The sequence below is a fragment of the Lemur catta genome, chromosome 4, assembly GCF_020740605.2.
Source record: "Lemur catta isolate mLemCat1 chromosome 4, mLemCat1.pri, whole genome shotgun sequence".
In the NCBI taxonomy this organism is placed as follows: Eukaryota; Metazoa; Chordata; class Mammalia; order Primates; family Lemuridae; genus Lemur; species Lemur catta.
In genome coordinates this window covers 57354656-57379466 of record NC_059131.1, presented here as the reverse complement: position 1 = coordinate 57379466, position 24811 = coordinate 57354656, and the positions used below count along the sequence as shown (strand labels likewise).

General features: G+C 45.9%; 1 protein-coding gene across 2 annotated transcripts in view; it reads right to left on the bottom strand.

Annotated features, from left to right (window-relative positions):
- Positions 1-11998: 11998 nt before the first annotated feature.
- TET3 (tet methylcytosine dioxygenase 3) overlaps positions 11999-24811 on the bottom strand; it is a 101218-nt gene continuing 88405 nt past the window's right edge. For both annotated transcript variants that reach the window (XM_045549892.1, XM_045549891.1), the window contains 2 exons: positions 20516-20852; positions 11999-19851 (listed from right to left, as the gene is read on the bottom strand). In XM_045549892.1, coding sequence (XP_045405848.1) covers positions 18065-19851; positions 20516-20852 — 2124 coding nt within the window. In that variant the 3' untranslated portion in view covers positions 11999-18064. The remainder of the gene's footprint in view (positions 19852-20515; positions 20853-24811) is intronic.

The window sequence follows — 24811 nt, the reverse complement described above, 5'->3', positions numbered from 1 at the left end:
TGTTTGAATATGTGTTATTGGCTCTGCCCAGTCCCATGTTGAAAATTGATCCCCAATGTTGGAGGTGGGGCCTACTGGAGGTGTTTTTGAAAAAGAGCTTAGCACTTTCCCCCCTTCTTTAGTTCCATTCTCACCATGTGATCTCTGCATGAGGTTCCTCTTTCCCTTCCACCACAAGTAGAAGCAGCCTGAAGCCTCTGCCAGAAGCAGATGCTGGCTCCATGCTTCTTGTACAGCCTGCAGAACCGTGAGCCAAATAAACCTCTTTTCTGTATAAATTACCCAGCCTCAAATACAGCAACCAAAAATGGACTAAGACATACCCAAAACAATATGAAAATATATATGCTTAAAGTTATTTACTGTGCATTATATGTGATAAGAAAACATTAAATAGGACTGAGCACGGTGGCTCATCCCTGTAATCCCATCACAAGGCAAGAGGATCACTTCAGCCCAGGAATCTGAGACCAGCCTGAGCAACACAGTGAGACCCTATCTCTACCAAAAAAAAAAAAAAGGAAAGAAAGAAAAGAAAGGCCGGGCGCGGTGGCTCACGCCTGTAATCCTAGCACTCTGGGAGGCCGAGGTGGGTGGATCGCTCAAGGTCAGGAGTTCAAGCCCAGCCGGAGCAAGAGCGAGACCTCATCTCTACTAAAAATAGAAAGAAATTATATGGACAGCTAAAAATATATATAAAAAAATTAGCTGGGCATGGTGGCACATGCCTGTAGTCCCAGCTGCTCGGGAAGCTGAGGCAGGAGAATTGCTTCAGCCCAGGAGTTTGAGGTTGCTGTGAGCTAGGCTGACACCATGGCACTCTAGCCTGGGCAACAGAATGAGACTCTGTCTCAAAAAAAAAATAATAATAATAATTCCACATACAATGGCATAAAAAGAATACAATACTTAGGAATAAATTTAATGAAAGAAGTGCAAGACTTGTACCCTGAAAACTACAAAACGTTGTTGAAAGAAATTGAAGAAGACCTAAATAAATGAAAGACATTGCATGTTCATGGATTAGAATATTAGTAAGATGGTATTACTCCCCAAATTGATCTAAAGATGCAACACAATCTCTATCAGAATTCCATCTGCCCTTTTTGCACAAATTGACAAGCTGATCCTAAAATTCATATAGAAACGTGAGGGACCCAGACTAGCCAAAATAATCTTGAAAAAGAAGAAAGTTGAGGATTCACACTTCTCAATTTCAAAAATTGAGGAAGCTACAGTAACAAGACAGTGTGGTAATGGTATAAGGATAGAAATATAGACCAATGTAATAGACTTGAAAGTCAGAAATAAACCCTTACATTTATGGTTAATTGGTTTTCAACAAGGGTGCCAAGACAATTCAATGGAGAAAAAATAGTCTTTTCAACAAATGGTGCTGGGACAATTGGATAACCACACACAAAAAAATAAAGTTGGACCCCTTCCTCACCCTATATACAAAAATTAACTCAAAGTATATCATAGACTTAAATGTAAGAGCTAAAAATATAAAATTCTTAAAAGAAAATATAGGAGTAAATTTTCATGACTTTGGCTTAGATGAAGCCTTCTTAGATATGTCACCAAAAGCACAAGTGACAAAAAAAAAATTGGATTTCATCAAAATGAAAAACGTCTGTGCTTCAAAGGACATCATCAAGAAAAGTGAAAAAGACAACCCAGAGAATGGGAGAAAACATTTGCATCTCATGTATCTGATAAGGGACTTGGATCCATTTGTCACATCATATACAAGAAAACATGCAAATGATCAGAGATCTAAATGTTAAAAATGTAATCGCAGAAGTACTAGACAAAAGCATATATAAAGAATTCATACAACTCAACAATAAAAAGACAACTTGAATTTAAAAATGCAGAAAAGATTTGAACACATATTTCTCAAAGATATACAAATAACAAAAAAATCCAAGAAAATTATCTCAACAAGATTAGCTATTAGGGAAAGGAATATCAAAACTATAATGAGATAGAACTTTATACCCATTAGGATGGGATGGTTATTATTAAAATAAAACAAGGACAATTGGTAGAGATGTAGAGAAATCAGAACCCTTGTACATTGCTGGTGGAAATGTAAAATGGTGCAGCTTCTTTGGAAAACAACCTGGCACATTCTCAAGTGGTGAAACATAGAGTCACCATATGATCCAGCAACTCCACTCTGAGATATTTAGCCAAAAGAAGTGAAAACGTCTATGCAAAAAATTGTACATGAATGCTCATATAAGCTTTGTTTATAATCACCAAAAAGTGGAAACAATCCAAATGTCCATAAAATGATGAATGGGTAAACAAATGTGGTATATCCATACAATGGAACATTATTAGGCTACAAAAAGGAATAAAGTACTGATACATGCTATGATGTGGATGAACCTTGAAAATATAATATTATGTTAAGAGAAAGAAGCCAGATATAAACGGCTTCATACTATATGATTCCATTTATATGAAACATCCAGAAAAGGAAAAGCTATAGAAATAGAAAGTGACTGACCGGTATAGGGATAGGAAGTGACTGCTAATTGGTAGGGGGTTTCTTTGTGGGGGGTGATGAAAATATTCTGGAATTAGTGGTGATCCATGCACAACTGTGTGAATATGCTAAAAACCACTGAATTGTGTACTTTAAAAGGGTGAACTTTATGGTATGTGAATTATATCTCAGAAAAGCTATTTTTAAAAATCTATAAAAGGGAGGGGAAGAGAGTAAAAAAGAACTCTATAAATTGATAACGAACTATTTCCAGGCTATATCATTAAGTTAAAAATGCAAAGTCAATCAACAGGAAGCAGCCCAAATGCCTGTGAACTGGCAGAGGGGCTAGCAAATGGCCATCAAGCTATACAATGGGCTAGAACTCAACAAAAAAGAGAAATACATTTAACAACAATGGCTGAATCTCAAAAGTGGTATGCTAAGTACAAGAATAGGAATGACACAAAAGGCTAGATACTGTATGATTCCATTTCATTTTTTTTTTTTTTGAGGCATAGTCTCATTCTGTTGCCCGGGCTAGAGTGCCCTGGCGTCAGCCTAGCTCACAGCTACCTCCAACTCCTGGGCTCAAGCGATCCTCCTGCCTCAGCCTCCCGGGTAGCTGGGGCTACAGGCATGCGCCACCATCCCCGGCTAATTTTTCTATATATATTTTTAGCTGTCCATATAATTTCTTTCTATTTTTAGTGGATACCGGGTCTGGCTTTTGCTGAGGCTGGTCTTGAACTCCTGAGTTCAAACAATCCTCCCACCTCGGCCTCCCAGAGTGCTAGGATTACAGGCATGAGCCTGTTTGTAAATTCTTAATAATTATTTTTGTACAATTCAGAACTTTTACAATCATCAGTTACTGAGGCATATTACTCATGTTAACAAATATAAGTTATTTCAACCAACTGCTACAATTTCAACATATATAACATAGAGAGAGAGCTCTGCTATATTTGGAAGTGAATATAAAAAAATCAAAATTACAGTACCAAAAAAAGGATTAATACTTTTTAATTACCTTAACATATATCTTTTTAAAAGGGTGGGGAAATCTATACCTACATGTTGGTCTGCTGTAGTAATAAATAATAGAATACAATTTCTTTTTTCAAGACTTAATTTCTGCAATTCGTCAATGATTGTCAAAACTGATCTTCTTTGCACATTCATATTTGATGGACTGTACAGGCGGGTGTGTCTATCTGCAGTGAACCTATCTTCACTCATAGCTTATTGAAGAAGAAATATATAAATGGGAAGAGTTGCAGACAAAGGGACCACTTGTGCTACCATTGTTATTTCCAATGTACTGTTCAAAGCAGGAGAGACAGCACCACTGCTGCTGGAGACCTGAACAGCACGTTATGCTGTGTGAAATAAGCCAGTCACAAAAGGGCAAACACTGCATGATTCCACTTACATATGGTACCCAGAGTAGTCAGATTCATAGAGACAGACAATAGAACGGTGGTTGCCAGGGGCTGGAGAAGAAGAAGGGGGAATTGTTGTCTAATGGGTACAGAGTTTCAGTTTGGGATGGCGAACAAGTTCTGGAGATGGTGGTGGTGATAACTGCATAACAATGTGAGTATAACTAATGCCACTGAATTGAACATGTAACTTGAATATGGCTAAAATGGTAAATTTTGTTGCGTATATTTTACCATAATAAAAAATAAATTTAAAAAACAATCCATTTTAAGCCAAATAACTTTTAAAGCATGCAGCTGAGTCTATGTGTGACAGAGGCTGAGTCCGGATTAATTTGGCTGTGGAATTTAATGTTTATTAAAGAGTAAGTAATAAAAAAAAGTGTGCGAATTTGAAGGTTAGATATTATTAAAACTAAACAGTAACCACGGCAATTGTCAGCTTAGACCAACAAGGACACCTTGTCCTGGAGGTGGTCTCTGTACACCCTGCTGAAAACCGACACCCGCTTCAGGAGCCCAGACACTTTCCGACTTGACTTAACGTTTCAGGGCTAAAATGATGCTGTTAAAATACAAATCCCATCAGCTCATTCCTCTACTGACCACACTCCCTCCTCTTCTCCTCACCTCCCCCGCCCCATCTTCACCCAGTGCCCTGCTCCTGTCCCCATGTCCCCTGGGGCTGACCGCTTGGTCCACGCCAAACACTCTTCCCTGGACACCCACGGAAACCCTCTCTTGCTTCCCTTTTTCAAAACATACATTAATGCAATTAAAAAGTGTTAATCCCAGTGATAAAAAGAAATGAAGCATCAAACTATGAAAGACACGGAGGAACCTTAGATGCACATTGATAAGTGAGAGAAGCCACTCTGAAGAGGCTACACGCTGTGTGATTCCAACTACACGACACTCTGGAACAGGCAGAACTATGGAGACAGTAGAAAAGGCCAGTGGTGCGAGGGGCTGGGGACTGGGTTGCAGAGCGTGTTTCCTAGGTAGAGCACGGAGAATCTTAGGAGAAGTAAAACTGTTCTGCGTGACACCGTCATGGTGTAATGGAGGTCACTGACACATTCATCAGAGCCCATAAAATGTACGACACCAAGTGAACCCTGATGTAAATGATGGGCTGTGACTAGTAATGTATCGATATTGGCTCATCAACTGTAACAGATATACACACTCACGTGAGATGTTAAATATGAGGGGACACTGGGGTGGGGGTGAGATGGTGTATGGAAACTCTGTACTTCCTGCTCAATTTTTCTGTAAACCTAAAACTGCTCTAAAACTAAAGTCTATTGATTTAAAAACCAAAAAGGCTTAATTCATTTTCCTTTTTTTTTGTGCCCTGGTATTTATTTATTTATTACTGTAGCAGTGGCATTGCTGAGCCTCGCCAGCGCGGGGGGTAACCGAGCAGCCCGACCTCGGGCTCCGCCGTGGCGCTGTGCTCAGAGCCGCCCTTTTCATCCAGTTGTTCAGACCAAAACCTTGGCGTCATCCTTGATTCTTCCTTTTCTCTTGAGACTCACATTCAATTCAAAAACAAGTCCTGACTGATCTCCTACCTTCACCACACACGCACAACCTGACCACTTTTCATCACCTCTGCTGCTCCCAACCGCAGAGTACCCGCCGGAGCCTCCCGCCTGTGCCGTGCCCCGCGGAGGTGTTTCCGGCCCGTTCCCCGGCTGCTCACCTCCCTCCTGGCTTCTCCTCCCCACGGCCCCGGCCCCTCAGAGTCTGAGCTCCGAGAGCCCCTCGCCAGCCCCCTTCTCCCTCCCCGGAGCATCCCGCGCACGGCCTGGGCTTTGATCGCCACCGACTGCCCACAGCACCTGCAGCCGCACCCGGCCCCTGTGCTGGTCCTGGGCCCCAGACCTGGAATCTGTCTCCTGCTAGTGCTCCACCCCTTTATATTCCCAGTGAAGGGATCCTCACAAGGTCTTCCCCTCCTCCCATGCTTCCCGGATTAGAGAATGATGCCACCATCCGCCATCCTGGTGCCCAACTCAGAAACCCGGGAGTCACCCTAACTCCTCCCTCTCTGCCCTCCATATCCAATCACCAAGTCCTGTCCCTTCCACCTCCATGTGATCTCTCCAGTCACTTTCCCACCCACCCTGCCACCTCCACCCAGGTTTCTGTCTCAGCCTTGTGGCCTCCAGCCTGGCCCCACCAATCCACCCTTCTCACTTGCCAAAGCTAACTTGGCTCCCCCTTGTGCAAACCCGCTGGGGGGTCCTGCTGCCATATTCTCAGTGTGGTTTGCAAGCCCCTTCTCTGCCTGGCTCTGCCCACTCTCCTGCCTTTTCTTGCCTGGCATCCTGTTCTCCAGCACCGAGCTTTTGTTTTCTTGTATGGTCTGTACTGTCTCTTCTGGGCTTTTGCACATGCTACCCCTTCCGCCGGGCGTGACCTCCTCTCACTTCTGCTGGCTGTTCCCTTCGGCCACCCATGGTAGCTAAGGGCAGCAGACATGACACTTAACAACAGCTATCATATTGAGCCCTGCAAGTCAGACACTGTATCAGGTGCTTTATAAATGTCAGCTCATTGAATTTTTACAACAATCCTAAGAGTTAGATATAATTACTCCCATTTCACAAATGTGAAAACTGAGGCTAAGAGAAGCCAGGTGAAATACATTGCCAGAGGTCACACAGCTTGTGGGGCAGAGCTGGGACATGGCTCCAGGTAAGCTGAGCTCTCTCCCCCTGAGCTAGGAGACCTCAGCCTCGGCCTCAGGTTGTCTCCCCCAGGAGATCTTTCTGATTTCTCGCCTGGCCTGGACTTCTCCCTGGGCTCCCACCGCCCCACCCCCTGTGGACTCACCTCATGGACTTTACCTGTTCCCACTCTGTCCCCAAGGGCAGGACCTGGGTCTCGTGTGCACAGCACCCAGCACAGCACCTGCAGAGAGCAGGGTGCTTGGGGCCAGTTGTAGAGTGCGTGGGTCTCAGGCTCTGGGCCAAGGGGCTGTAGCTTTTGCCCAGGTTCCAAATGAGAACATGGCTGGAGTCAACATGCCTTTGCAGAAATGCTTCCCCAGCTGATTAGGAGCAAGAAGTTCATTTTCAGGACTCTCACTTCTTGATGGAATGGGCTGCAGCCTACAATGCCTTGCAGGCTTCAGTTCTTATCTGGTCTCATTCACAATATTTTTCTTCCCATAGATCTTTGATTACTGATTCTGAAACATTTATTCTGTGTCCCTTACTGGAACTCCGGTATTCTCAAGAGGCATTTCCGTGCTGTTTTCTCATGGTCTTTAATGTCATCGTGCACCTCCCTATATTTTCTTTCATGTTCTATAGCTGTTTCCTCATCTTCTACTTTGCTTATGCTGTGCTTTTGGCTAGATAGATAGATACTATTTGGTCTGTTATCTAGTAATCTTGCTTTTGGTGAGTAGGTAAGCTCTTCTTTTTCACCTTTTTGAAAGTAGATTGCAGTCACAGTCTAACCTCTTGTACTTCTTGTAAAGCATTCATTGCTAGTCTTTGAATTCATAATGTTTATTGTTCTTTAGTAAAACTTTTTATTTGGTTTTAGATAACTTGGTTTCCTGTTTATTCATATTTCCTTGAGTAGAGTCTTTCGGATCTTTTTGTCCTTGACAATTTTCTTTATTTGGAGTAGTTTTATAGTTTATGTAAACATTTTAACGGATTTTAAAAGGAGTGAGTTCATGGTGTTATTTCTGGCACTACCATCCGGCTGAAGCCCTTCATACTTGAGAGGCCACTTGGGGAGGTGCACCAAGGAAATAATTAGATAAACACATCACGTGGCCTGCAGTGGCACTAAAGATGCAAGCTGGGGCCCTGGGACAAAGTCAAAATATTGTACCTTATCCTGAGAGCTGTGTCAAATGGGGAGTATTGAGGAGCATCAATAGTATCATCCAGTTGGTTTTTTTTGAGACAGAGTCTCACTCTGTTGCCCAGGCTAGAGTGCCGTGGCGTCAGCCTACCTCACAGCAACCTCAGACTCCTGGATTCAAGCAATCTTCCTGCCTCAGCCTCCTGAGTAGCTGGAACTACAGGTGTGTGCCACATGCCCAGCTAATTTTTTTTTCTATATATATTTTTAGCTGTCCATATAATTTCTTTCTATTTTTAGTAGAGACGGGGGTCTTGCTGTTGCTCAGGCTGGTCTCGAACTCCTGAGCTCAAACAATCCACCTGCCTCGGCCTCCCAGAGTGCTAGGATTATAGGCGTGAGCCACCGCGCCCGGCCTCATCCAGTTGGTTTTTAAGAAGATTATTTGGGTAAGGAGATTGGCTTTGGTGAGCTGAGCAGGGTGATCAAATAGGGGCCAGAATCCAAGCCTTTCAAATAAAGATACCTGTTGGAAATGCTCTAAAGAACACAAATCTTCCTGCAGAGCCAGCTCGCTGCAACCTGCGTCCCTTGCTCCCATAGTCTTGCAGGCTAAGCTCTACCCTAAGCTCTGCTTGTGGGTAGATTCTCATCAGTGAGGACAAAGTTCGTCCCCTAAGTACATGGCTCTTAATGTATGGAAGAAACGGGTATATTTGCAGAGGGCACAGACATTGGCATCAGATGCACTTCGGTTTGAATCTAGGTTCTGCCACTTCCTAGCTGATGGTCTTGAGCAAGCCATTTAATTTTTCTGAAGGATCTTACTTTTAGATCAAGATATGAGAGGTCTCTGCCCTGGGCCCCTGGCTTAGAGGGCTCTGCTGTGGTCCTCCTCCAGCATGCCCTTGTCCATGGGGGGAGGAGTCTATGTCATTGATCAAGCCTCACATGGTAGTCTATATGAATGTTGCCCCCCAGTGTTGTGCAGTGCCCAGCTTGCACAACTGTACAATGTAGACTGCTAATAACAGTGGCAAAGAGAAGCAGGATTGAGGATGGTAAGGGACTAGAATCCAGACTTGGCAGGTGTCAGGATGTGACCAGGAGAATAATGGGAAATTTTGTGGAGGGTTGAGAGGTCAGTGTTAGTTGTATTAAGACTTTGGCCCTGCCAAATAGCCATCTAGAGCTGCCCAGCAGCCCAAATTCATGAGAGAGGTCAGGACTAGACATGGTTTTGGAAATCACTGGCATTTAGGGTCATAGTTGAGGCCTGGTGGCTGAACAAGGCCTCTGAGGGAAAGCCTATAGGCTGTAGGGAAGGCTGGGTTTATTTTCTTGGGGGCATTTGTGTTTAAAGGACACAAGGGCACAAAGGGGCCTATGAAAGGGAGCAGAAGGTGTCAGGGTTCTAGAACAATGGAATGTTACTGGCTGTGCAGCCCAGGAGCAGAGGGTTTCCAAGGCTTTAGGGAGATCAGTGAGGACAAGGATTCTTGTCCTAGAAGACACCTCCGTCTGGAGAAACAAGGGGACAGGCGAGTAAGTGGTGTGGACGTTAAAGCCAGGAGGCTGTCCACACCTGCAGAAATGTGGTGGGGATGGGGGGTGGGAAAGGTGTGAGCATGAGGGAAAGCAGATGAGGGGGACCAGATGCAGAAAGGAGTGATGGGTGAAGCGTGTTCCACAGAAGAAGCACATCCAGAGTGAAGTCAGGGTGGGTGGAGGGTACCAAGAAGTAGAGCTTAGTGTGCAGGAAAAAGGGTGAACATACAAGAAGATAGTTTGAAGTGCAGGGAGAGTAACTGGGCAAGCTCAACAGGACTGAGGTTGGGCTTCTCAGCAGAGGAGGGAGGCCGGGCTCTGCCAAGACTTCTGGAGGTGGAAGTAGGGCCAGGGCTGGAGATATCTAGATTTTGACAAAACTTTGTTTTTCAGGGCTTCATTTCCTCCCACAGGACGGTGAGCGCCTATTATTTTCAGAGTACGATGGGGCATAAAAGGTGACTTACAACTCTCCAAGCTCAACAAGCCTACAAGCTTATCAGTGGGAGAACGAGGAAGAAGGTTGTGGATCAAGTTGTGTAGCTGGGTAGGGCAAACTGATACTTCAACAAAATTGAGATTCAGAATAGGCAGGGAGGATGGGTTAAACAGTCCAATTAAGATAGCTACATGTCAAGTGCTGTGTGAAGTATTAAAAAAAATGTATAAAGCCTGGAGTTGGGGGACCTGATTTGGCAGTAGTTCACGGAAGAAGTCACCGTGTGGTCTAAGACTAGTCAGGGACTCTTTAGTGACCTGAAGTTTTGTCTGTGTCCAGAGTACTGATAGCTTTTATTACCCGCCATGTCCTGAATGCCTGGCACTTTCACTTCTATAGTATTTTTTGATCCTCCCATCAATCTTATGTGGTATCATTAGCCTGTGTTATAGACAAAATGACATGGGGAGATGAAATGGCCCATCTTATGTCACACAACTGAGAAGTGAGGGAACCACGTTCTTTTCAGGCCACACAGCATCAGTAAAACTCAGCTACTTGAAAAGCTAATAAACCTTGGTGTGCATTTATTAAAATGTCCAGATCATGGGGCTCCTGGGAATCTCTGTGGTTGGCTTGTACCAGCCAGATCCCACCCAGAGCAAGCTGTTTATTTCTAGAGATCCCAGTATGGATAATGACGCTCTCGTTGTGAACAGACGGAGGCGTGTGGGGGTGGGGGTGTGTAGGGGCTGAACTTGTTACAGGAAGGTTCAGGGAGTTAAGGGTGTGGTGTAGTCATGTGCTGGAGGGGGATTTACTGGGATGTTTCTTAGACTAGAAAGAAATTCAGTGGGTGGGACTTACATGGGGGCAGATTTAGATTAGTTCAATTTGTAACTGTAAAAAGTTGGGATCTTAAAGACTTTGATAAATGCTTGTGTATCTACACAATTAAATTCTAGGCAACTACTTAAAAAGATGTAGGTCTGTATTACTGATAAAGATCTTTTAAGTGGAAAAAGATCACAAAATATCATTGTATTCTGTTTTAAAAATGCGTAGACACATATGGCCATGTTTACACTCTCAGAAAATGTTTGCAACCAGGATATGGTTCTCTCATGGTGTGATTTCAGATAATTTTTAAAAACTTGTCTTCTAATTTTTCTATATTTAACATAGAATTTGTATAAGAGATGAAAGTGTATTTGTAGCTAACTGCTAGTGAAATCAGCGCTGGCTGAAGCAGGAATATCCCAGCCCTCCCCTCGGGCCCTGCAGATGGGGTCACCACGACAGAGGCTGGAGAAGGGACAGAACTAGGTCTCTTTCAACCCAAAGAGGAAGGAAGCAGGTTCCAAAACACAGTGTGACCCCACGTCTGTGAAATGTACATGTCTAAGGATCCCTGGACAGCCAGAAGTGCCAAGGCATTTCCAGAGGGCTCCTCTGCAAGCAAAGCAACATGGTGATGAAAACCTCCAAGCCTGTCACCTGGCACGAGTTAAGGTCATGGGGTTTTCTGTCAGATGCCCTCAGAGATGAGCTTTCCTGTCTAGAGCGACCTAATGGGATGTTGGGATATTGCTAAGTCTTTCTCTTTCAAAAACACTGCATCAATTTCAGTCAGACGTTTCAAGCAGGAGGAAGGAGGAAGACGGAGCAGAGGCTCCCTGCCCATTTGCCCTTCTCTCTTTCAATTCATATTCCCTTTTCAAGAACAGCCACCACCAGAATTGTCAATCTGAGTGAGAAAAGGTAGCTCGAGGCATAGGACCTTACGGGAAACCTTTTCCCCAGGACAGAAGAATCTAGGGTTCCGTATCTGCCCCTCCCTACTAGACTCAGTGTTTAAGCTATCAGAACTAAGCAGGATTCGGTGACCTTTTAGCAAACATCAGAAATTAATTTTAATGGGAGGGGAGTATCTCCAAGTGGAATGAAAAAAGGGACAAAAAGATGAGAAAGAAAATAACTGGAGAAACACAGATGACAAAAAGGCCATCTCTGTTTTTCCCCTTTATACCTAGTTTTAACAGCCAGTAGTCTTCGAACACTCTGTTATCCAGGAAGCAGAAGAGACAAGGGCAGGTTCTGCCACGGCCATCAGTGAGGGCTTCATTCCCCCATCTACACCAGAGGTGAGAGGTGAGATTACAGGGTACCTGATGTGACACACTCCACTCGTGGTTCAAGGGGGGGGGGGAGGAAAAAAGGACCCACACTGAATTTGAGTGCAAAAAATAAATATAAAATTTATTAAAACACCCACAATATTTTAAAGATACCAGGAGTAATACAGTTCACAAACCCAGTTGTTTGTGTAAATTATAATAAGATACAAATCAAAAAAGGATACATACTTGCAATTTCTAGGCACCCTAAATTAAATTTACTGAAACACTGGGGGAGAAGGGATGGTAAAGAGGGGTAGCTCAGGAGGCAAACCAATAAAGTGGAAGGAAAAAATATTAACAAAAAGGTAAAAATTATACAAAATAAAATTATCAGCATAAATTTACTGTACTAAGAATATCTACAGTTTAATAATACACATCCTATTGCCTTGAGACATTGCAAAAATCTACCATTCATCCATCAACCCCAGATAAAACTTCATTTCAAGTAGCCACAGTTTACAAAGTCAAGACGGAATATTCAAGTATGGTTGTTAAGTTCACCTCCATTGGAAGCCAAGTAACCAAACAGGAATTCAAAGAGATAAGAAATAAAACACATCAAAAAGCTACAAGGGTTCTAGATTAAGTCTAATGTATTAATATGCCACTATATGACTTGCCCTTGTTTCTTTAATTGGAATACATGAAAAAGAAATGACATCACTCCTGTTTTTCTCCCCCTTTTTCCCCCTCAAAGAAAAAAAGAAACTATTAGAACCAAGAAAATTTGGACTGTTCAAATGACCCAATTAGTATTTTAAGCTGAAATCCCCACGTGAAGAGTGATGAGTTACCCCTGAATGACAGGTAGTGAAAATGGGAAGAGGGAGCAAACAATACCACTACAAAAAGCATCCCTGATATCAGAATAGAAGCAAAAGAGGAAGTAGGCCAAATTGCTTGCGGATTCTTAGGCAAAAAGCAACTTTAGACCTTGCATTTCTGTGCTGCGGTCTCTGCTCAGGGGAGAAGCCTATTGCTCTGCTCTCGCCAGCAGTTCTGCAGGAGGAAGGGCTGGGGGCACCCGAGGAGGGCCCCCACGCTTGCGGGAAGGGCTCTCTATGCACGCGTGGCGTGGGGCTGTATAACCCATGCTGGGGGTACGCACCTCAAAATCGTTATTTTGGTCCAGGGTATACTGAAGTTGGCCATGTCCTATAGCAGATGCGGCTGGCTAATGAAACTAGGTTCTGAGGGAGTCACTTTAAACGACAGCAACGATGACTGACAAAGCTCAACGAGATGGGCGTAGGAAATTCACATTTTATCCAAAAGCAAGACTTAAAAAAGAAAACGAGAGAGTCAACCATGCTCCTTCCTTTAGGCGTTCTGCCATTTTAACTGCTGAAGAATGAAAAACAAAACCACCCCAGATGCTTCAAGGTCAAGTACGTTCATCAAATGGACAACCTACAGGTCTCAGACCCTCATGGAATCTATTTTACTGAAGTTGTCACAATGTCCTGTTTTTGAGGTATTTAAAAAAAATTATTGTGACAGTGGATGACACAAAATGGAGCTTCCTGTTAAGTTTTTAAAATAACTTCTGTGGACCCAAGAAGAACTTTAGATTAGCACCAACTAAAAAGCAGCCTCAGTGGCATCGAGTGCGCAAAGAAAGCGCCTTCCTTGCGTCTGAACACCAGGGGTTACCAACGAGAGGCAGAAGCCACGCTGGGTCACGGGCTGTGAGGAGCAAAGAAGTGAAGCCCCTGGCCACCGTGGTCCTGGCTGGTGCCAGGCGAGGAAGGACATCCCCCCGGTCTCCTCTGGCGTGTCCTTGGGACTCCCAGAGACGTCTGCTTAGCACCCTAGGCCGCGGGGGGAAAGTGTGTGTCCCTGGCTATGAGAATGCCTGCCATGCTAGAAGAGGCAGGAGCACCCAACTCTCCCTCCTCAAAACAAAAAAACGAAACCCTCAAATCCCTCCACCATTTCTTTCTCATCAGGCCTGAGGAGACAGGTATGACACCAAAGCACCTGCCGAGTCGGGCGGGCCCACCCCCACTCCCACCCACAGCAAGAGAGCTAGCTGCCTTCTCAACTTGCCTTGCTTTGCTTGGCCACCAAGGGAAGAACAGTAACACAGAACAAAAAAACTGCTCAGAGCAGATTATAGCACGGTAAACAGGTCTAAAAAGACAGCACCAAAGGGGAGGGGGAGGGGAAAGCCAAGAGAGACTGGAGCCCACCTTGTTTTTGGTTGGTTGTGGTTTCAGAACGTTGATAGCACCTCAGCGAGACAGGACCAGGGACAGTCACATTAAAACACCATAGCACCATTTTATTTAGACGATTTCAATTCATAAAAATGCTTCCTAGTCCATAAAACACACTTCAGTAACAAAAGGAAAGAGATACTGGTTGAGGCACGTCAGGGATATCGTATAGCTTTCCACCAGCTTTGCCTTGGTTTGAGATCTCAAGCGGTGTTTAAACTTCAAGGAAGTCTGGCTGGATTTCTCTCAATGAAATCAGGTTACCAGCTACTCATCAACCATCCTCTCACACCTACTGCTGTTTGATACAAAGCAATTAAGCTCTGCTACTTCTTTCCTTGCTTTAGCGCTTTAAAAATCCCTTGCTCTGCAAACTACTGTTTCCAAAAGAGGCTGGTGGAAGGACCAAGAAGGGGCAGGGTATAATCTCTTTCCACACACACCATTGTCATCTTGGTGAGAAGGCAAAGCAGTACCCATGAAGCCAAGGTGTGGGAAACTTAGGCCCTGCTAAAAACCAGACCCAACAACAAAAACACAAGAACCCCAAAATCCATGCAACACCTTTAGTCAAGACTTCTGATGGTTAGATAACGGTTTCTTGAGCTAGCACCAGTTATTTTGTGAGAACCTGCTGCAAAGTGATTTTTATTTTAAAAATCTCTTAGCACAGAGCTTTGCAAGTACATCCCTTGCATGAAACAGGCAGGGAAAACAAAAAGCAAAAGAGGAACCAAATGTTTGCACTGTGTGTGGATGGTATCCGTGGACAGGGCACACTGGGGAGATGACTCTAAAAACTCCATCGTTTTCCGTTGCTATATTACTCCTAAAACTTGGTCATGCTGTTAGGTTCTTTAGTTGCAATGGCTTTATTTTTCTTCCATGATAAAAATGTCTGTTAATCATCTTTAGGACTTAAAAAATGATAGTGCCAGTAAAAAATAAAAATTTGACTTTTCTCTTTAAGAAACCTTCAGCAGCAAGGGGGAATAAAGAGAGCTGTGCATAGTTACTTTTTAAATATAAGTCTAAAGCATGCTAATTTTAACGACTGAGATTTGAGGTAGGTTATACATGTAGTGTGTAAAAATCAGCATGGGCTTGAGCATGGCAACAGCACCACCTAACTCTTGGAACACCATTCTGAGGGGTGTGGGGACATCCAATGGAGACTGCCTCTTGACTCGCCTCGGCAGCCTGCTTGCTAATCCAGAAATTTATGAACCAAGGCTGCTTGGGCTGGGGGGACAGACATCGCATGCTTTTAGCTTGTATTGGTTTCTCCTTTCATCTAATGGCTTTGCTACCGAAGGGTGATGAGGGGTAGATTATATTTAACATACATCAGGAAGATTCACACATGCCAAGTATCAGAATCACCTGGGTTACACTCGGGACCTTCCAAACCAACAGCCAACCTGGGGCTTCCACGGGTCATACAGCCGGTCACATTCTCCAAATGTTTTGTAAAATATTGTATTTCTTGCTTAAGATCATTTAAAATGAAGTTTTCAAGGCACCCCCGCATCTACCTAAGCACGGAATCAAATGAGACCTGCATAAAAGTACTGATGCGATAAGCAAAATAGCATTTAAAGGACCCAATTTTCCTCAAAACTAGAAAATTAGCATGCTCATTAAAGACTCTGCTTCCTTTAGCTTGTCAAACTGAAGGTCAGAGGTTTTCCTATAAATCTGAGTTCTGAATAATTCTAAATCCTGATAAGCTCTTGGGTATTTATTTCAAAAGCAATAATATTTCATTTTTGTCCTGTAAAATAAATGCAACTTTACAGAATATGGTAAAAGTGGAGGATAGACAAAGCACGTTAAATATTCAGCTACTATTTACAATTTCTCCCACAATTACATGTTAAAACATACTTTTTTTCAAGTTGCTGTTTAAATCTAGGCAAAAGTGCTTAAAAAAATCTTTCACTATTTACAGTTAAAACCAGACCACATAAATGCTCAGGACATCTCACAGCGACTCCCCGCCAGCGCTTCCAAACAGTTACAGTAGACACCCCGCGGGCCGGTTCTCAGCTCATACAAGGCACCTGGAAGCTCAGGAGCTTGCCTTTAGCACTGCCATCTGATTGTTAGACTCGACTCACGAAGACCCACCTCTGGATAAGACTGCTCAGTAATTATCTGATGGTATCTTAGGGCTTGGTGGTCCTTTACTGTGTGGCCACATTCCCCTGTGTCCTGACGAAGCCCCCCGTTCACCACACACGACCACTCGGGTAGCTTGGTATCATTTCTGCTAACACCACAGGAAAAACCAACACTCCAAGAAGTTGGACTTCTGTAGATGAGTGTTGCTTCCACCTGTCTGGCCCAACCTCTCTCAACAATGTCACAAAAATTAAGCACCACATTCTCATTTCAAAGAACTGAATGAATGCACCAGAATTTTAGAACGGGTATGTTAAAGTGGGTGGAGAAAGGAGGAAGGAAAAAAGAAAATGATCAAATGGAGAAATAGAGAAATGGCACCAATTAGGGAGGAAAATCATAGCAACCTGCTGAAAAAGTTTTGACTCTTGCACTTTAAAATTGTTAAGTGTAGGCCCCCTGCCCTCACATGATAGCATGGAGGGGTGGGCTCAGGTGTGAGGCATGCACCATTGTCCAATGTGGAAATCCAGGAATAAGGACAGATGTGTTAACTGCTGTTACACTGGTCTGCTGAGCTCCTGCAGGACGCGACCTGCCCAAGAGTCAAGAAAGTCCCAGCACAACACTACAGCACCAGGCTCCGCACAGCGCCATGCACAGAGCACCCATGCACAGAGCACCACTGGCTTTTCACAGCTTGGGTTCAACTTCCTGTTTTTAAAGATACAGTAGCCCTTTTTCAGTATCAGCATAGACTTTGGGGCATTTAAAAAAAAACTGCCACTAAGACAAATTCCTTCAGCCCAGGTTTCATTGACTTGGCAACGTGGTGGATGCGGCTTCTAAGAGCCTGGCAACTCCAGCTCCATCGTGAGGTGCTGCCTAGAGAACCGTAACATCGTGTGACTCGGTAAATAACGGACAGAGAGGATTCAGTGTGGAGACTAGCAAGCTTGAAGCTGTCTACTTCCAACCTGGTTTCTTGGGAAATCTACACCAGCATCTCCGGGGCCTGGCCTGGGGTGCATCTGCCCCCTGACTCCAAGCCGGTGACTGGGAGAGGGACCCCAGATTTTTTTTTTTTTTTTTTTTTTTTTTACAGATTCTCCCATCCTACTGGAGAGGACAGAGGCCGTCCTGAGGGCTCCCTCCCCGAAGGGAAGGCGTGTCTGTCGGGAGGGTTGGACTGGGTGGCTACAGTCTGCACTTGGCTCGTGAGGGGCAGATGGCTAAGACGACCTCGTCAGCGCCCGAGGCTGGGCTCGCTGGGCCCAGCAAGGCTGGGCAGGGATGAGCACTGATGGCCTTTCCTGCCGATCCTTTACCATTACTATTGTCGCTTTAAAAAAATCCAATAAATACACATTTTAAATGGAATTTAAAACTACTCCTTTGTGAAAGGACACTATAAACTTTCTTTCCATTATTGTGATATACAAGGATAGAGTTTTAAAAACAAAGAGAAAATAAAAGCCCCCCAAACAAGAGGGAAAAACAACTTGGAGATATAAATATTAAGATCACGGAAAAATCACCCGACAGCCGTAGTTTCTTCTTCAAAGTGCTGGGGAAGGGGGGGGGGGGGAGGGGGGGCGGGTCAGTTCTGAGGTTTAGACCATAAATACATATATATGATATGCGTATCTATATATGTATATATAGATAAAAAGACTTCTGCACCCCCAACCCGCCCCCAGGTGTGAGGGCAAAAGCACCACAGAGGCAGCTCGGGCCGGGCCCGACGCTGAGGTACGCTGGCTCCCTGGCACCTAGATCCAGCGGTTGTAGGGGCCAGTGACCTTCGTGTAGGCGTAGGAGGACACGGTGACCGCCGAGTCTGTGGGCACGGCCAGCACCTGCCGGGTGGGGACAAAGCCCCTCTTCTCCTTCTGCTGGGGCTCGGGGACCACGGCGCCACCCCACTTGCGCTTCTTCCCGTAGAGCTTGGTCTCCTGCTGGCCCAGGCCCAGCCGGGCGGCCGCCTCCTGCCGCACCCGCGCCTTCTCTTCCAGCTGCTTCACCTTGGCTTCCCAGAGGGCCAGCCCGTGATTGGGCTGGTTGAGGTTCTTGTGCTGGTAGAAGACCAGCGAGATGCGGGTGGGGTGGCAGCGGTTGGGTTTCTTGAGCGGCGTGGTGGCATGCAGCTCCCGCCGGGCACACTCGATGAGGATGGAGCCGTGAGCAGGGGCCACAGCCACACCGCCGATGTTCTCGTCCAGGAAGTTGTGTTCACTGTCCGACCACAGCTCTTCCTCCTCTTCCTCAGCACCGGCCCCGCCTCCCTTCTCCTCCTTCACCGCACCCTTGCTGGGGGGCTCCTCATTCAGGCCCTCCTCCAGGCCAAAGGGATCCCATAGCTTTTCCTCGGACTTCAGGGCCCCAAACAGCTTCTCGTTGGAGCCCAGGGGCATGCCGAAGGACTGCCAGGCTTTGTCCAGCTGGCTCGCCCCTGGGGTTGGAATCCTTCCCTCCTCTCCTTTCATGGGGTTCCACAGCTTGTCTTGGAACCCAGAGCTGCTTTTCAGAGCAGAGTTGAAATCCCCTGCCCCCAACCCCCACGGCTTCTCAGTCAGGCCAGGCCCAGCTAAGGCCGAGGTGTTGTTCCCAAACTTGCAGGGGCTCCATGGTTTGCCTCGCAGCCGTCCTCCAGGATGGGGAGATGACTGCTGCCCCTCACCAGGGAACAGCCCCCACTGGCCATCTGAGAAGTGGGAAGGGGTCAGGCAGCCGGCCCCAAAGGAACTGAGCTTGTCAGGGACGATGGCAGGGCTCTCCCCAGAAGGGAACACACCCCAGCTGCCACTCACACTGTTAGTCCTTTTGGGGGACAGGCTCGGGCCTCCTGTGTACTGTCCCCATAGGTGACCGGGCCCCCCATTCTGAGATGCTTCGGGCAGAGGTGTTTTGCCCATCTTACCAGGGTCTCTGGACACAGATTCGGCCTGGGTCAGTGGGTCTACTGGCTCTTGCTTGATGGATCTGTTGTAGCAGTTGGAGCTCTGAGCGAAAGGAGAGGGGTCCCTGGACACTGGGTGGATCTGGGGGGCCTTGGGAAGCAGATACTCCTTGGGGCCTGGGTAAGCAGGCTGCTGGTGGTGAGGAGTGGGGTGGTGGGTGTCTGCGGGAACAGCCTGGCTGGGCAGCTCGGCAAACTCAGCACCACCGTAGGCCGGGCTCAGGCTGTTGTGCAGAGTGTGGAGGTCTGGCTTCTTCTCAAAACTGCCATTGCTGCCACTGTGCCCCCAGGCACCAGGACCTAGGAACTGAGAGGGGAAGACGGGGTTGCTGGAGGGGAAGCTGTAGTAGCCAAATGAAGGGAGAGTGTACTTGGAGTGGAACCCGTTGACGGGGGCCAGGCTGGGCTGTGCATAGTAGGAGTGGTAGGAGTACACGCTGTTCATGCTGTAGGGGTCGGAGGGCCGGCAGTTGCCCAGCACCGAGTAGCTCTCCACCACCGTGTTGCTGCTGTACTTGAAGGAGCTGAAGTGGTTCTGTGGCTCCACCTTGAGGGAAGGCTTCAGGCTTTGCTGGGGCAATCCACCCTTCAGAGACAGGCCTGGGGAAAAGAGAAGGCAAGATGGAGAAGGAGCAGCAAACCCCACAGCCCGGAAAGGCCCTGGGCTCAGAACTTCCTCTTTCCCCTGAGGGGTTTCCTCTTTCGGGATAGGCAGGACAGGTGCAGTGCTGAGGTGTGCCCAAGCCCTGGCCTGGACTCGCTCCCTAGGTGCCGACAGCACAGGCCCAGCCCCACTTACGGGGTCCACAGCTCTCCTCATCCCCACCTTCCCCTGTGCCAGAGGGTCTCAGTGAAGGACCCCCCACACCCACCCAACCTGCCTTGTGCCTGGTCCAGATCACTGCAGGGATGGGCCAGGGGAATGGAAAATCAGACGCCTGACACAGCCGTCCCCAGTGCACACCCACCTGCCCTGAGGTGATGCTACCTACCTGCCTCCAGACTCCCGGAGAGGAGCGAACTAAACGGAGACCCAGCTCAGCTCCTTGCAGATAACAAGCCCTCTTTGTACCTGCTTCCCCTGTGCCTGCCACCAGGTGTGGTGTCCTGGGGCTGCTGCAGATACTTTTCTAACTGACACAGTTAAGCAGAGGCCCTAATTCCTGGCATGATGCGGGAAGGGCAGGTTGGGTGGGGAGTGAGGGCCCCCTCAAGGACAGCACCAGGGTCACCCCTGGGGGGCGGGTGCCCTCCCCCCACACACCTGGATCGGTTGGGACACCCGCCAGCTCCAGGGCCTCCTGCTTGATCTTGTCCGGAGTGCTCAGCTTCTCCTTCTGAAGCTTCTTCTTCTCAGCCGCTGCCTTCCTGGCTTCCAGCTGCCGCTGGCGGCAGGACTTGGCAGGCTCAGGCAGGCGCCGGACCTCGCGGGGGAAGGAGGTGAGCACCTGGATGGCTCCACTGCCCACCTTGGCGTTCTGGTTCTCCTCGCTGCCAAACTCGTCCGTGTTGGCCATCTTGTACAGGGGGAGGACGTGCAGCTGCTCATCCTCGGGAATCTTGCCCACACAGCGATTGTCCTCCTTGGTCAGGGTGCAGACCTGCCCCAAGCCGGGGGGGAGAGGACACAGGGATTGGGGGACCGAGCCTGGGAGGAAGGCTGTGAGCACCCCAAATATATAACCTCATCTTTCCCCACACAGTTCCAATGCCAGCCACCCAGCCAGCCCTGACACTCGCCACTACCCCCAGAGCTTCTGTAAGCATACGCATCTTGGCTCACAGCAGAACAGCACCACCAACTCTGAGAGAGCGCTGCAGCTTTCAACGCACATTCTCACACGGTCCTCAGAAGGCCTAGAGGACCCGAGGCCTGCTCCATCCTCCCTGTCCTCAACACTCTGCCTCCTTTTGCTCTTTTTTTTTTTTTTTGAGACAGAGTCTTGCTTTGTTGTCCAGACTACAATGCTGTGGCGTCAGCCTAGCTCACAGCAACCTTCAATTCCTGGGCTCAAGCAATCCTCCTGCCTCAGCCTCCTGAGTAGCTGGGACTACACGCATGTGCCACCATGCCTGGCTAATTTTTTCTATATATATTTTTAGTTGTCCATATAATTTCTTTCTATTTTTAGTAGAGATGGGGTCTCGCTCTTGCTCAGGCTGGTATTGAACTCCTGACCTCAATCGATCCTCCCGCCTTGGCCTCCCAGAGTGCTAGGATTACAGGCGTGAGCCACCGCACCCAGCCTCCTTTTGCTCTTAAAGTATTTTTTCTTTTTATTAAAAACTCTATGTGATGGTTGTAGAAAATTTAGGCAAGCAAAAAGGAAATAAGAATTACCTCTATAATTCCACCATCTAGAAATTATTGCTGTAAATACTAGGGTCACACATGCACACACAATTACTTTCTGGTAAACAGCATATTATGCATATGGTCATTTAGTAAATTCATTTTTTCTTAACATACTACGAATATTTTCTTGTAAATATTCTCCCCAATATGATTTAAAAGCTCTGCGTATTCTTCTACTATATCAATAGTGTTTACTTAATCCATTTATTATCAAATACTTCAACTTATTTCCAATTTTTCCCTACCATAATACTTATTGAAATATCCTTTTAGCTAAATTTTCTAAGATATTTAATTCCTTAGAATAAATTCTGTGAAGTAGAACTGCCACATATTGCCCTCCAAAATGATTTAGTTTTTCACTCATACCAACAGAATGTGAGTTTCAACTTTGCTACATTTTTGCCTATAGTTTTCCTGTAATTTCTTTTAAAATTTTTGGCTCATAATTAAAATCTATCTTGTTGGTATACATTTCTCAACAAAGTGTGCTTTTTTTCAAGTTTACTATCCACTCTTGCATTGACTATTTTCCTTTTTTCTTTTCTATTTTTTGCAACAGGGTCTCACTCTGTCACCCAGGCCAGAGTGCAGCAGCATCACCATAGCTTATGCAACCTCCAATTCCTGGCCTCAAGTGATCCTCCTGAACTGCTAGAGTTACAGCTATGAGCCACTGTGCCCAGCCTTATTTTCTATTAATATATTCTTGATCCTCTGGCATACGGAGTCTGGACTGCCTGGCCCTCCCAAGGCTAGTTAATTCACAGAGATAGAAAACAGTTTGCTGCAAGTAAGCCTCTGATTCACTGCCCACACCCCCAGCCATCTCCTTACCACACACACACACCAAATTAATATTCCTCCTTCTCTAAATCACCCCAGGGCCAGGTACTGAGCAACTAGGAACCACCCCCTGCCTCGGCCCATTCCTTCCTGCAAACCCAATAAAGACTCTGGGCCATGCTATCCTCTCTTCTTCTTGAGCCTCTTGACCAACCCACATACCTCCCAAGTGGACCCCCAGCATAGCACCCTGTGCCTCCTGTTTCTAGGGATCTGTGAGCATAAACTTCTTCCTTCATGATAATCATTTCTGGGTCTGTATGTTTTACCATACCTGATTAAAACAAATCCTTGGTACGTACACTTTATCACAACTTTCTGCCTTTCTTCTTTTGTGAGGTTTATGCCTTTTGTCCATTTTTATGCAAGACATTTATCATCTATATAAAGTCATCTTTGTATATTGTTACCATTCCTTTATCACTCGTTACAAATATTGCAGCAGTTGAAGCTCTGTACATTACTAGCCCCTGTTAGCACCTTGATGACCATCTAGACATCTGAACGTATGTGTGTGCACATGTATGGCTATACAAAATTTCACACAAATGGAATCACATCCTATATACATGCTATTCTATGATCTGCTTTTCTTAACTCAAAGATAAGTCATCCAGTTTATATTAGCCTTTCAATTTTGATTGTGGTGTTTTATCATTCAACAGAAATTTACATTTTTATGGCACCAACTTTATTAACCTCTTTGCTGCCATGCTCTCTACCCAGTGTATTTCTTTCCACAGCATGCGTGGGGTCTTCAACCTTCTTTGCTCTCACCAGACTCTTGCATACTTTCTGGGTTGGACTGGCCATCAGCTCTGCTTTCTACCATTCTCTAAGACCCAATTCCATAAACAACAGACTAAAGGTAAAATGTAAAGGATCAGAGATGGCGGAAATTATATTTCTATCCCAAAAGATACTTAACAAACGTCAAAAGATATGGCCATCCAGCCTAAAAAAAGAACAATTACCAAAAGACACCAATAGGATATTCACAAAGATGAAATTAACACAGGCAAGAAAAATAGGAAAAAATGTTCAATCTCTTTTTGCCACTCAGGCAGGGCAAAGACTAAAAAGATTGACAAAATCCAGTATTTCCAAGTAACCAGTATTTCCAATTAGCACACTAAGCCTATAAATGTGAGTGTAACCTGAAGGAGGTTGCTACACAAAGATGTAATAAGGGTGGCCCCTCCTTGTGGTTTATAGATGGGAAACGTCTAAAAGCACTTACTGTCCATCAATAGGTGACTGGTTAAATAAATGATGGCAGAGCCATAAATATATAGCCTCAGAAAATTAAGTCTCTATCCATTGACACAGAAAGCCTCAGTTACCCTTGAGTTAAGAAAAGCAGGTCAGAACAGCATGTATATATGATGTGATCCCATTTGTGAAAAATTTCATATACTCAGACATGCGCACACACACATTTGAGTGTCTGAATAGATGGTCATCAAACTGCTGACAACGGTGGTGTTACCTCTACAAGATTCCAGGTAAGCTTTTTAAATTTTATTTTATTTGAGACAGGGTCTCACTCTGTTCCTCAAGCTAGAGGGCTGTGGCATCGTCATAGCTCACTGCAACTCCAACTCCTGGGCTCAAGTGATCCTCCTGTGTTAGCCTTCCAAGTAGCTGGGACTACAGGCGTGTGCCACCATACCTAGGTATTTTTTTATTTTTTGTAGAGACAGAGTCTAGTTATGTTGCTCAGCTTAGTCTCACACTCCTAGACTCATGCAATCCTCCTGCCTCGGCCTACCAGAGTGCTGGGAATATAGGCATGAATTACTGCCCTCGGCCTCTTTTTTATATTATGCTATTAAATTTTTTTTTTACAATGAGTAATGTTTAATTACAAAAAACAATACTTTTCAATTTTGGAAAAAATATTTTTTCACCCTACACTCTAGAAGCTCTGGAATCCACATAGCCTCACTGAGCCCCCTCATTCCCGGCCTCTCTAGCCCTGGAGGGCCTGCCCTTCCTGTATGTTTCAGCTAGAAGCCCTTACAACAGAGTGCAGGCAGGAGCCCACCCCGTCCTGCTTCTCAGCCTTGGGCATGGAGAGGGACGACAGGTGAAGAAATCCTGGGGTGGGGCCAGCAATCCACAGGATCAGAAGCTACAAGAGGAACTGGGAGCTCCCTTTCCAGATGAATGTGCTGCCATCCTTGCCTCTTCCTCAGCCCCCGGGAGTCCCGTCTACCCAGAACCTCGCTAAAGAGCAGAGCACCATACCTTCAACGACATTCCCCCCTGAGCCCAGACCTCCTCTCTGCGCCATCCACACCCACGCCCCTGGTGATCGCACCGGCCTCATGCTCTACCCGTGCACTCCATGCTCTC